At 40.8% G+C, this 13,116-nt stretch overlaps 1 protein-coding gene across 3 annotated transcripts in view; it reads right to left on the minus strand.

Moving 5' to 3' along the window:
* Positions 1-13,116, minus strand: part of dennd4c (DENN/MADD domain containing 4C) — a 39,955-nt gene that overhangs the window by 21,784 nt on the left and 5,055 nt on the right. For all 3 annotated transcript variants that reach the window (XM_088016189.1, XM_014982356.2, XM_014982357.2), the window contains exon 2: positions 1,991-2,301. In XM_088016189.1, coding sequence (XP_087872315.1) covers positions 1,991-2,289 — 299 coding nt within the window. In that variant the 5' untranslated portion in view covers positions 2,290-2,301. The remainder of the gene's footprint in view (positions 1-1,990; positions 2,302-13,116) is intronic.

Below are 13,116 nucleotides of genomic sequence, written 5' to 3' on the forward strand. Positions count from 1 at the left end.
TTAGTGGAAAGTAATGTTTGTGATTAGTGCTCAAATAATGTTCAGTTAGCGGTGCCCACCACTGGTGATTCACGATGCTTACAAACTGAAAGTGGCTGAAAACACATAAATAATCAATCAGTGACATTTCTTTTTCTTCAATGAAGCAGGCCTAGTTAAAATTAAAATAATTTTTTAAACAAGCTTAAATTCAGTTAATTCACATTCCTTGGGGGAGTCGACATCGTTTTATTTTATATCCCACAAGCATTAAATCCTGCAAAGCACACTAACATTTCCAGATAATCCCTAAACTATGGCTTTGATGAGAGTGGCCACCACTGAACACAAGTATCTACACAATCTTTAATATTTTTGTTAGACTGTTTTATTAATGAACTCAGATATAAGCACAGTGATATTCCACACGAGTTGAACAGGGGTTAAAATGTTATGTTTGCAACCAAAACTGCTGCTTTGTCCTGCAGTGTTATTTAAAAATAACAAAATAGCTATGCAGTTGCTTAATTTGGGAAGTTACTGGACTGTTGGCACCCTCCTGGTTTCCCTGGACAAGGCAGGGAAACCACAGTGTGGTAAACTACTCTACTTCCTGAAACAGCTTTCTACTAACAATAATCACCTTTATCAAATCAGTCACAGGTTAATTCTCCCCACTGAAAACGTGAAGTATCTGCATGTGCTTCAATTTATTTGCCACCCCAACTCTACACGGCAAATAAGACTGAGTAAATTCTGAAAGCACAGCTGGTCTTTACTGTCTGGCTTGCAGCACCACCTGGCCCATCAAGCAGAATAAACTCAAAGACGACTGGAAGTACGTCTTAGCTTTACGAGGTGAAGGGAAGTTGGAAATGTCAGAATGACTGAGCACCGTGACAGCACCTCCAAACTGGAAACTCTAGTTTTTGTTAGCGGGACAAACAAAACGTAAGGTGTGGAGAACTTGGGACGCCTCAGGCTGTTGTATTGTTGTTCTGAATGAAGGCCATTGACACACATGTGCCGGATGCTGAGATTGATGCGGTATTTATGATTGAAAAGGAAGATTACTTTTTTTCTCCTTTGTAGGAGGAAATCTATATTTACTCAGGTGATGAGGTTGAACATAAAGTCCCCTAAAAAAGGGGGCAAATGAACAGAGAGAGGTGTGGCTGCGAAAGAAAAGGCTTTGATGAAATCGGAAGGAAATATTAACCGAACCACAACACTTTCTTTCACCTGCAGCTGAAAAAACTGCTCTTCTGAATGTGATCTGTGATTCATTGCCAAACTTGCCCCACAATATGAAACTCATGACTCACTTTGATTTTCTTTATAAAGAGAATAAAGCAAAATAAGATATTTCAAACTGATAAGCAACTCCAAACACTCTTGTGTGAACAGATGATGAACCATCCCCAAAGTTTAGCGTTTATTTGTAAAAAGACATTTAGGACTTCTGCATTGTTCCCCTTGTCCAAGTGTTCGAACCCCTGGAGTTTTGTTATGTTACAACAACAAATCTGCGTGTATTTTGGGGTGTTTTTTATGGGACGGCCTCACACAAAGTAGCACGAAATTATGCTACTTTATGTGGATGCAGGGTGGATACTTTGTAAAAACCACACTTCAAGTGTTTTGGGATTTGTTTACACGTCAATTTGCGGGTCCTTTGTTCTTTGGAGTCAGTTGGACGGATGGAGAGACTCTGCAAAGCTTAATTTTTCCAAATCTTGCTGCATATTTTCAGATGGATTTTGGTTTGGGCCATTCTGATACAAATACACTTTGATCTCCAACGGCAGTCCATGCTTCTGTCCCAGTGATTTTTCTCCATGCTGCGTTTCCTTTGCAGGAACAAAGAGTCAAATCTCAATAAACCAAATTGAAATATGTGGTTGTAACATGAGAATGTGAAAACATTTTTTAAAGTTAGCGAGGTATGAATTCCTTACGATTGCCACTGCACATGAACTTTCTAGAAGCTTCCAACACATTCCTGACTCACCCAATGTCAATGAGCGGCGGTTTCCCCCGGCCCCTTTTGTAGCACAGGAAGAGCTCTGGACTCTTGAGGCTGCCGTGGTTGAGGTTGGCCGGCTGGCCGCTGTAGGTGTTCTCGATGCAGGTGAAGCCCTCCGGGACGGTTTCACCGGCGGACCTGTTGATGACAGCCAGGTCGGTGATGGGCGCCTTCGGCCCGCCGGACTTGGTTTCCGACAGGTCCTGCTCCAGGGGCGTGGACTTGTCGGTCAGGCCCGCCACCACAAAGTAGTCGGTCACACGGTGACCCTTGTCCTCGATCATGGCTGGGCGTACCTGAGGATTGAGAATCGGAAAATTAACTGGGTGGAGGGGGAGGTGGGATTAACGCAGCAGTGTTTTTGCCTTTCTAATGAGATGAAACCTCGTCTGCCACAATCTCAGGAAATATTTGAATATGTATTTTACATCCTAATCTGGGTAAAGCTGCTAACCCTAACCCTCTTTAATCAAGAACCACACAACATGTGAAACTTAAAAAGCAACGTTCTCGAACCTCAGACAGACGCAAACACACAAAGATAAATGTTGTGGCTGAGGCAATAAAAGGATCCCTTAAAACTCTTGCACCACAACAAAGTAAACAAACCAGAGCAACAAAAGCAGCGGCGAAGACACTGGATCTCCACAAACACTCTTGTCACTGTATATCACAGAGCCGCTCCAAACGCCAGGAGAGTTAAAGCTCTGGTGGCAGCAGAGAGTCAAGGAAGAGTCATCGAACTGGGAAGAATGCTAAGAAACTTCACCTAGACTTTAAATCAAAGGACGTAAAGCAGCTAAAATACGTTATTCAACGTGGACGGAACGACTGGAAACGGCAAAAATATGCTTGTTCTCAAACTGGAACATTCCTCAAGCCCATCGCAGTGAGTATTCTGACTCACTGCGAGGAACTTCTTTAATTAAGAAGTTCCTCGTTCTTAATTAAAACCGAAGAGCAATGAGACGACGCTTCCCCAGCAGTCATGACTCACGGATCAGTTACACTGTTTCCGCCTGAAAAGCAGCACTTTTCAACCAGTTACTTAAATGTGAGAGTACATATTTCTATAGCACAAAGAGAAATATGACATTTATAAATATCCAGAGATGGCATCCAGTTATAACTATATACACTGGTCGCAGTGTTGAAAGAGACGCCAGTCAATTTTGAAGCACTTCAACCAAACATGCTTGAACTAACTCATCCTAACAGGTGAGGATCGGGACAACTTAACGTAGCGTTTTAACAGAGTTAAATTCGTCTGGAGTTATTCCAAATTGAAAACTGACTAAATCCGATCCAATCAAGGTCTAGTATTGAAGGAAACCATTCAAAATAAGGACAGATTTGTGGCTTCAGCTGAAAAAGCAGCAGGTGATGGTAATCATTGCCACCAATTACCTGATGATAAACAGGTTTGATGGCCTGGAGAACAGCTACCCGATTTATAGTAGTTAGACACACAATATAGGCTAATTTACCTTGCATATATTAACATCCATGTATAATTGTATTTGTCTGTGTTGATATGAAAACAAGTTTAAACAATAAAATCAGTTGTATTTTCAAAAAAGATGATAAAATAGTGGCTCATTTTAAAAGAGCCCCGCTATTATTTTCTCTTTATTAAAATTAAACACTTTCCCGTCCAATCGTTGCATACATTTAAAACTGCTGACCGCTCATTTATAGCGGTTTCTAATTTCTAACAGTTTCTACATCTCCTTTTGTAAGTGTTACTGGTAATCCTTCATATTGATGAGACTCATTACAGGCATAAATGTGCATTTCTGCATGCTAAATGTGAATTTCCCCACTCTTGATGCATCATGCACGGAGGACTCAGTGAAGATGAATGTGCAAATTAAACCTGATAATATCAGTCAGTGCTACAGAATGGCAATGAAGCCGTTTCTTGTTGCAATAAGAATCCAAATGTGATCAGATAGGAAATGCAACATACTAAAAAATTTAATTGCATGCCAACACGAGTATGACACAGAGCAGCACAGAGACACTCACAACTGGGAAATTTGGTGATACCAGTTAGCCTAACATTGAGTTTACCTTAACATAAATGATTATGCACAGTGGAAAGTGTCTTTGCACGACGTCAAAAGCTAACATCTCTGCTCTTGGGTGTTCAACCAATCAGCTCAGAGAAAACTAAACGGCGCTACCGGATTGGCTGCTTTGCAAATGCCAGCCAATAAATGCTGTGCTAGGTTATACTTTAGCTTCCCAAGCTGGATTTTTCTTTAAAATATTTTATATATACTTTGTGTGAAATAAGTAAATATGCAAATATGTGCTGGTCAACAATAGTAATGCCAGATACTGACGTCGGCCCAAACTTTAATAGCAGTTCATTCCTGATAATAACAGTTCAGTGTATACTGAACGTCCATAATGACTTTTGCCCAAAGTCTTTGGCCTTAAGTCACAAAAATAGTAGCAGTTTAAGTTTACTGCCAAATTAACCACAGTGAGAACCAAGATAGTGTCAAAAAGATAGAAACTAATCAGTTAAATTTCTTTAATTCCAAGAGCTGCCTCTCTCCCCGTTTTTAGATCATTTGCAACGGAATCGTTTTGAAACCATGATAAAAAGAGGATGACCTATGAAAGAACAACGCACTGACTTAAAAAAAAACAACAAAAAAACAATTACAACAGTATTTTAAGTTGGAATAGAGAAGCCGGAGAAACTAGCGAAAGCCGGCGAGAGAAAAAAAAAAGAAAGTCAAAACAATTCTACAGAAATAAGGCTACCAAAAAGCCAGCACTTCATTCTCAAAGAGCTTACAAAACCACCACAGGAAGTTCACTTTTTCCAGCAGTGAGTCAGCTGTGGCAGACGGACAAAAAATAGAAAACCATTTGGACAGCCACTGCAAGCCCAACACCACAGGCGTCTGGATGCGCAATCAGAAAACGGTGACATTTGGAAAGGTGACGAAGCTGAAGAAAAAAATAAATAAATAAGCAACACAGAAGTCATGAGTAATTGCTAATGTTGTCTCTAAGCTGGAGACGGGAATGCAGAGGAGGCTCCACTGGCTGATGCCGTGTTTTACTAACTGTGTGTACAATTACTTAAATTTATGCTCCTTTCCTTCCATCTAGACTTGGCCGGCCGCGTGTACGTACTCGTCAAACGGATTAAATTGAAGTTGGCTTAATTTTCCTCCCAACAATTACAGTCGTTAGCCAGAAATAAGCACCTGTTTCTTTCTAAGTCAAAGAAACTCTTAAGAGTGCAATAGACGTCTAACGGAGTCATAAAAAGTAAACAAAACAAACAAAAAAAAAAACTAAATAGCACTGTTGAAAGTGCAATGGCTCACCAGATTCCTTTCACACAAATCTGATCAAGTTGAATGGAAATCCATTGCTTAGCAGGCATCCTGTCATCCTCTCCTTCTAATTGACTCCAGATGTTCTTTTCCACGACACAATAAAGAACCCTCTCAGCGACATGCCTCCCACTAATTCTGACTGGCTCCGGCTTTCATTTTGAGCGTGAAGCACAACTGCAGCTTCGGAGCAAAGACTTGCTGTTCTGAAGAGCAGCATCATATCTGCATCATATCCATGGTAACGGCTCACTGGTCAAACCCCTATTCAAAAGGAAGCTGCTTGTTAGACCCGCTGTTTTCTCTGAAAAACAAAACAAAACAAAAAAACACAGTCCTGTTTAACATCCTTTGACTAAAGCTGGATAATTAATGTACTAACTGATGATTTAGGCAGCGAGTGCCTGGTCTTCTTTTGTATGTGGGTGCATGAAAAAAGTCATGCAGTCAAAACAGGAATGGACAGCTAAGTCCAGACAGCTGTTATTTGTTGCTTGCAGTCCAGATATGAAGATCTGCTGACTCTGATGTTCCCATCTGATTCTGAACTACGACTGGCACTGAAAACGGTTTTTCAAAGCTTCAAATAGTCATTCCAGTTTACAGATTTAACCTCCGACCAAAAGATAAAATTATTAATGGAACAATTTTCAGCTCAACTCACCCCAATCGGAAATTCAAAGGGGATATCTTTCTTAGAAATTGGTCAAATGTACCATAACAAGTCAGACTGAAAACGCCACTGTTTGGTGTTGAAGTTTTTCTTGTTTCCATTGGAAAAGCGGCTCATGCAACCAGCCAGTACCACATCATTCCTGTGCCCCTTTCAGTCATAGCTCCTTAGGACAATAGTACAATAGGTGCAGGTTAGGGTGGAGCTACTGGCACCATGCAACACAGTCCATTGACCAGGTTACAGAAAAATCATCAGCCTGCAACATGGTGCTTCAGTTTTTCCGTCGCTGTAGCCTGACGCCACGTTAGGCGTTTGGGTTTAACATCTCTTTGATCCATCAATCCTACACTCCTCTGTGGCAACAAGGCATAATAACCAACAATTACTTAACTACTGCTGATAATCTTTGCATACCTCAACGACAAGCTGTGCAAAGAAATGTGTTGCACAGCAGAATATATTTCAACTGAAGGGCCACAGAGTGTGAAACCGACCAAGGCTGATGTTTTATTTCAGAAATGAAAGGACAGACATTTCTGAATGCCGGTGTGAACGTCAGTTAATGCTTTACTTGACATCGGGAGCTTTATCATCCCTGCTGTGTGGCCGGGCATTGTGCACAAAGAGCGGCATCTTTCTAGAGCTTTAAGTCTTCTAATAATAATAATGTTACATCAAATGAATGCAAGACTTGTTGGGAGTATGCACAACCAACATATTGACAGCACTTTTGTTGAGGAAACAAGGTACAGGTTTTTTTTTTTATATGACTAACCAAAGGTAAGGAAAATATAACTAACATGGTGTTTAATTAACGTCGAGTAGGAAATGTATTCAACATGGAATTGAGGAACGAGACAATCTGTTCATTTCGAGCACCAACATAAATGACATTTCACCTCCGCTGCAACGGTAATGTTAGTATAAATGAAAAAAAAACATCAGGACTGTGACTCATCCAGTTCTCTGAAAGCCTGAACACAGCTGACCACAAAGCATCACAGCAGGGGAACAAAGTACAGTTAGCAGGAGAGAAAAACACACACACACGCACACACACGCACGCACACTTTACTGGGCAACGGACAATTCTGTTAGAGCTTGAAGTCTGAAAACCAGGAAATAAAAAACAAATAAAACAGAACATACTTAACTAGAGGACATTAAGCAAACCGCACAAAGCTCTCTTATGCAGGATTTTAATTATACAACCAGATCCGTTTGATTTATTTGTGCAATTAGGCTCATAAAAGACAAATAATTAAATGTCAACAATTAACAAAACTATTCATAACACACACAGCTGATGTTTTTGCCTCATTTTAGCACCCTCCACAATGATAGACACTTCTGACAGACAAATAAATAGACAGTAAAGAATAAGACTGAATTTTTTTAACAACAAACTGTAGGTGTGACAGTGTAGAGAACAGCCTCATGCCGGCTGTTAAATAGGATGGGTCTGTGATGCTGTGGGCCTGTTTGTTTTCCAAATATCTTGAGAACCTGGCAAGGAATCAGAAACTACTTGAAATGCCAAAATTATATAAATAAAGACAACAAAAAAAACATCAGGTTGCCTCCGGCAGAAATATGGGTCATAAATGGGTATTTCAGCAGAATTATGATCAAAAATTTTTATTTTTTCCTCCTGCTTAACAGATTAAATTAAAAGTTGGATTTTAGGACTAAATATCCAGTCTGAACGAGCTGGACGATGTCTGTGGAAAGAGGAATGTCTGAGGTTCCCCCCCACGTGAAATGACCTCAGATAAGCTGAAGAATGGAAGACAATTTTTAATTAAGACAATTTGAACTTTTTGCTAGAGATGGATCCTCAGCAGGGACATCTCGGACACGGTGAACTAAAGGAATGCATTATTTGTCATTTGATTCGATCCGACAGCATTTTTTTTTAGTCGTAAATGGACTGACCTTATGCAGAGCTTCCTAATTACCACTCAGAGAGCTTTTATGCTAGAGCCACATTCACCCAGCAGCACTCACATTCACATGAGATGATGGGAGCTGGAATCAAACCCACCCACTTTCTGGTTGCAAGTCTCTCTCCAAAACTTCACAAATTACCACCACGGAAATGAACCGACTCCTGACGGACCTCACACCGTCCACCCAGCTGAAAACCCCTCAAGTCTCAACCAGACCCCCCACCACAACCATAAAATATCTCTCTCTCTCTGAGGTAGTCCATGATAAATAAACACTGATGCTGCCATAGCAACCGGCCTCCAACAATGCCAGGCTGCTCGGCCCGGAGCATAGTGTTACCCTACATCAGGAAATCGATCTCAAAGTTTACCCTGAGCGTAGCTGACGTTCCCAGCAGTCTGCTCTCAGACTCCAAGGACATTTAGACACACTTATAGATTGCCGCTGTAGAGGTGTAATAAATAAAATGGTAGACATGGCTTCCTTTAACTATCCACTTTAATGTGCAGGGAACAAATAAACCCACGGCGGTTCCCAGAAATGGAAGGGGAATTGAGACTTAAAAGCTTTAGAAATGGATTGTAAACAGAAGTAAGCACAAACATAAAGAGTCACTTCTAAGCTTTCAAAAAAAAAAAAAAAAAACGATGAACAAAACTGGGTCAAAGGGTAAAACAACTGAGTCAAGCTAGCACGTTACATTTCCTGGACATAAATGTCTGTGTTGTAACTTGAGCCGCTGCCTCTGAAGGCTGAAAGGTGGTGCTGTGCTCCTCCTTGGCCGTCTGAAAACCTGTTCCTGTGGAGCTGCTGAGTCCTGATGATCGAGTGTCACCGCTGTGTCTGGGCTGCGTTCAGTGTTGCAGGGTCACGATGACAAACCAACACGCTATGCTGCTTTCACTGAAGCCAACGCTCGCCGGTAATCTTCCTCAATATTGAAGTAAATGAATTGCTAATGCTACTGCGTTTGCCACAGCACCACAATGATTAGCTTGATTTATGTGGTTCTCTACGAGGATGTTTTGAGACAGTGATCGTTTTATTATCAATATCCATTTATATGGAAAAACTGGTAATCAAAAATGGACGCATGCACATTTATTTACCGAAATCAGACAAATGTTTCATGTGAAAACATCGTACTTGTCCAGTCAATCTGTTTTCAAAAGTTTGGATCCAAAAGCTCACTGAGGATTTCCATGAGATATTTTTACAGTCGTCAGGCTGTAAATATAGAACCGGAAAACACAGGCTGTAAAGACTGTAAAGGCAGTGTTTATTCTCTTTAAGAAATTATTTTAAGCAATTATTCCCAGATCATTCAAGTTTTCTTTATTGCTTCGCAAGAGCTAGGCGTCATCTCCGTCAGCTGAAGCCAAGAGATGCTATAAAACCCCAGAAAACTTGCTAACTCTGGTGCTTGGGACGCTACGGCAGTCAGCCGTCATGTTCTTGAGTTAAATGTTTAAAGTTAAAAGAAAATTTGAAAATATCACTTGACTGTTATGCTTTATTGGGAGACTAGAAGATTAATACCTATGAAGTCTTAAAAAAAGGGAACAATAAAAAAAAAAAACTAAAATAAATGAACAATGCCAAGTCTGGTGGGGGGCACCAGTAAAGCTTGGTGGCCCGCCAGGCTTATAATACACCGTGGGAAACCCTGAAAGCCCCATCAAGAAGTCAACATTTAACTGCTTTGTTGACATCTAAATATCTGAACAAATAATCCAAATATATGTCCACGATGTGTCTTAAAATTCATTATTCAAATTTGTAGAAAACTCAAATGGCAGAAAAAACCCTCAAAAGAAAAAGCACTTAAGCTCCAGCCTGCTCAGTAAAACAAAAACCCCATTTGGAGGAGGCTCATCTGTGTATCTTAAGACAAAACCAGAGAGGTTGTAATGGGAGGCTTCAACATAAAATGAACGACGACTTCCAGTATAAACAGCTTTTCAGCACAGAAATAAGGAACTGGTACAGTTGTAGGAGTCGTAGGAGTGACCAAACCGTCTGTCCAAGATGTTTTGGAATTGTTCAAGGAACGTGGCGGAGAACGTCATTCAATTTCTACTTCTACCCAGATTCTCTTTCTTTCTTTTTTGTTTTAAATTATTCATTTCCATCAATCCTTAAAAAATATGTAACTGGCAAAATAAATACCCTAGCATACATTGTAAAAAAAAAAAAAATGAACAAACTGGTTTGTCCAGTTTGAACTGTCTTGTTGCTGAAATGTGCCGCCCAAATAAACTTGAACTTTACAGTTATATGATACAAGAACACATGGTTACAACAACATAGGTTTATATAATTAATTTGGACTAAGGTTCTTTTTTTAAGAATTAAGGATAAGATTTTTGTTAAACCATGTAATTTTTTTTTAAACAAAAACAGAAAATTGTGTGTTTGAAACAAGAAGCGGCACAAAACTCAATGACCTTGGTGACGTTCTCCGTAAACTTTCTGAAACTGCTGAGAATCTGAACTAGTGTTAAAATTATGCCTTTTGTATTCGCTGAATTCCTCAGTTTTCTATTCTAGCGTCTTTCTGATCCTCAAGAAACGCAATTTCATTTGTCCATTGGTTATAAGATAAAGAGAGAAATGACCCTGCAAACCCTCAGGGTAGGAAAAGCAATCGGGGAGCCATCTTTAAAATGAGACTCATCCTTACATGCTTACATTAAAAACTGCATTTAAAAATATTACTTTTTTTTTATGTCATTGTTTGCTTTTATATATCTGGAGTAAGCTTGTGCTGCATCCCCTCACGGTCTGCCCCAGGATGATCTCATCCGTTTCACACAAAAGAGTCTGGAGGCTCGTTCCCCAGGCGTGAAAGAGGCTCCCTCTGTGCACAAGCGAGCGTGCAACGCCGGACAACGGATGACGCTGCGTTGTTTACGTTATTTCTGCACGAGCTCTGGCATGCACATCTGATCACAGCTTTTCCCCTAACACAGCTGCTGAAGATAACAGCGAATAGGAAAATAAAAAGACATTTAAAAAGAAATTTACAGCAGATGCTGTAATTATGCTGCAGACAGGTTGCTCCATCCATAAATATGCAGCCAAAAAAATGGTTCCAGGACGAGATAGTGTGTAAACACACGGTCTACTTCAAGTGGCACTTTGTAGCTTTGGTCTTTACAGGATCTGGAGAACAAAGTGGCGCTCCCTGCCACCTGTCAACACAATATGGTGTCGGCAGCGGTGGCCAGACTCAGTGCAAGCTGCCAAGATGGCAAAACCCAGATACCACAGACGAAGCGAAGCTCCACCTTGGTGGAAAAACAGAACAACCAGAAGCTGTAAATGTACCAGAAACGTGAAATAAACTAATAACTAAACATGTTACTAAGGCACAACAGACAGCATTAAGACAAAAAGAGTTTGCTGTGTGTCTGCTTTACGGCTCGGGATAAAGTTGAATGATATGCATACATTATCAGTTGAAAACATCAACATTCTGCAGAGCTGAGGGGAAAAAGTGTTTCTGCAAACAGCAGAAAACTTGTAATGCACAGCAGGTCTTTATCTCTGTTTTTTTTTTTAAACCCTGGCAACTATTTAAACCACATATTTGTATATTTCTTTTTTTTTGCAATTAGAAGTAGTCAACAAGATATCTGTGTTAAAACATAGATAAGTGGATAATAATGCATGTTAGGAATTTAAATGCCTTACAAAAAAAGTCTTCATACCCCTGCTAAAGAAAAGCTTCCCCACTATGTTTCACTCTGTGTGTGTGTGTGTGGGGGGGGCGGGGGGGGGTGTATGTGTGTGTGTGTGTGCATGAGGTTTGTGCCAAAAAAAAAGGTTGCAGTGTGGTCTCGCCTGGCCACAGAACCTTCCGTCCGCCACACATTTGCCGTGTTGTCTTCATGGTTTGTCACTGACTTTGGTTTTCTTTCAGCATTGATCTGAATCTTTCCGCTCTTCCATAAATGCCATTAGTTGTGCATCACTAATGCCCTGCATCAGATCCTCCTAGAAGGATCTGCAGCTCCTCCAGAGTTGCGCGGCCCATCTTAGCTGCTCTAATTTCAGATGATGGATCGAACAGTGTCCATTAAGACGTCATCAGCCTTGGATATTGTTTTAAGCTGCAGGTTCTGAACCATAAACCCTGACCTGTCTGCTTGGTCTTCACAACGCCGCTTGTTCATTGACGTCCAATAAACCTTTAGCGAACAGCTGGATTCATGCAGATAGCCAAGTGACTTTGACTCCAATGGCGCTGGATTTTATTTAGTGGTGTCATAGTAAAGACACACTTTTTGAAAACCATGGATTGTCTTCTCTTCACGTCCCAAATATAATTGCAATTTAAAGAAATGTTAAGCATTTCCAAGTTCGTACAAAAAGTGTCTGTCATTTCTGCAGTACGACAAACATTTAAGAAACTTTGCCAGAACTTTTTGCTCCCGTCTGCCACGAGTTTCCTGGTCCATACTTTAGTCCAACGGTATTTTTATATATATATATATTTTTTTTTTAATAATAGTTCCAAAACTGAGTGCAGGTTCTCAAAAGCCAATCATCGTCGATGCATGGATGAACTGCAGAGGCACGCGTTTCATGGCTAGGTGTGGTTTCTGAAGCAGAAAATGACGCACTTGAAGCATTTGATGATTTATATCAACAGTCGACGCCTCCACGTAGGCCGCACATGACTACACAAGGCCAGAGCCGAGTCCAACCCGCTGGCTGAAGTTTTCTGGTAAATATAACCTTTTGAAGTGGAGCAACAATGCACCAGGAGCTGCAGCGCCGAGCAGAGCAGCTACAGCAGACAGAGCATTCTTTCCACTGCGAGCAGGAGAAACCGACAAGCCAACTTCACTTCTTCCAGCTCGGCCAGAAAACAAGCGAAACAACGCTGCAGGGGCCGCGGGAGGAGGGAAACCGCTTAGCTAAAAGCTTGTCTTCTTTCTCTAGATCACAAGATCCACCTCGGTGATGTCTGGCTAGACGCTGTCTGTCTCAAGTTAATATGTATTAGGATGCACTGGACCGTTTCAGGCACGGCAGAAACACAAAACCTCCACGGTGGCATCAAATCTGTAATCTGTTTAATCATTTAAGGGTAACAGAATCAGATGATAAAACCT

Source organism: Poecilia mexicana, unplaced genomic scaffold (genome assembly GCF_051168715.1).
Source record: "Poecilia mexicana isolate PSO_F unplaced genomic scaffold, ASM5116871v1 scaffold_18, whole genome shotgun sequence".
NCBI lineage: Eukaryota > Metazoa > Chordata > Actinopteri > Cyprinodontiformes > Poeciliidae > Poecilia > Poecilia mexicana.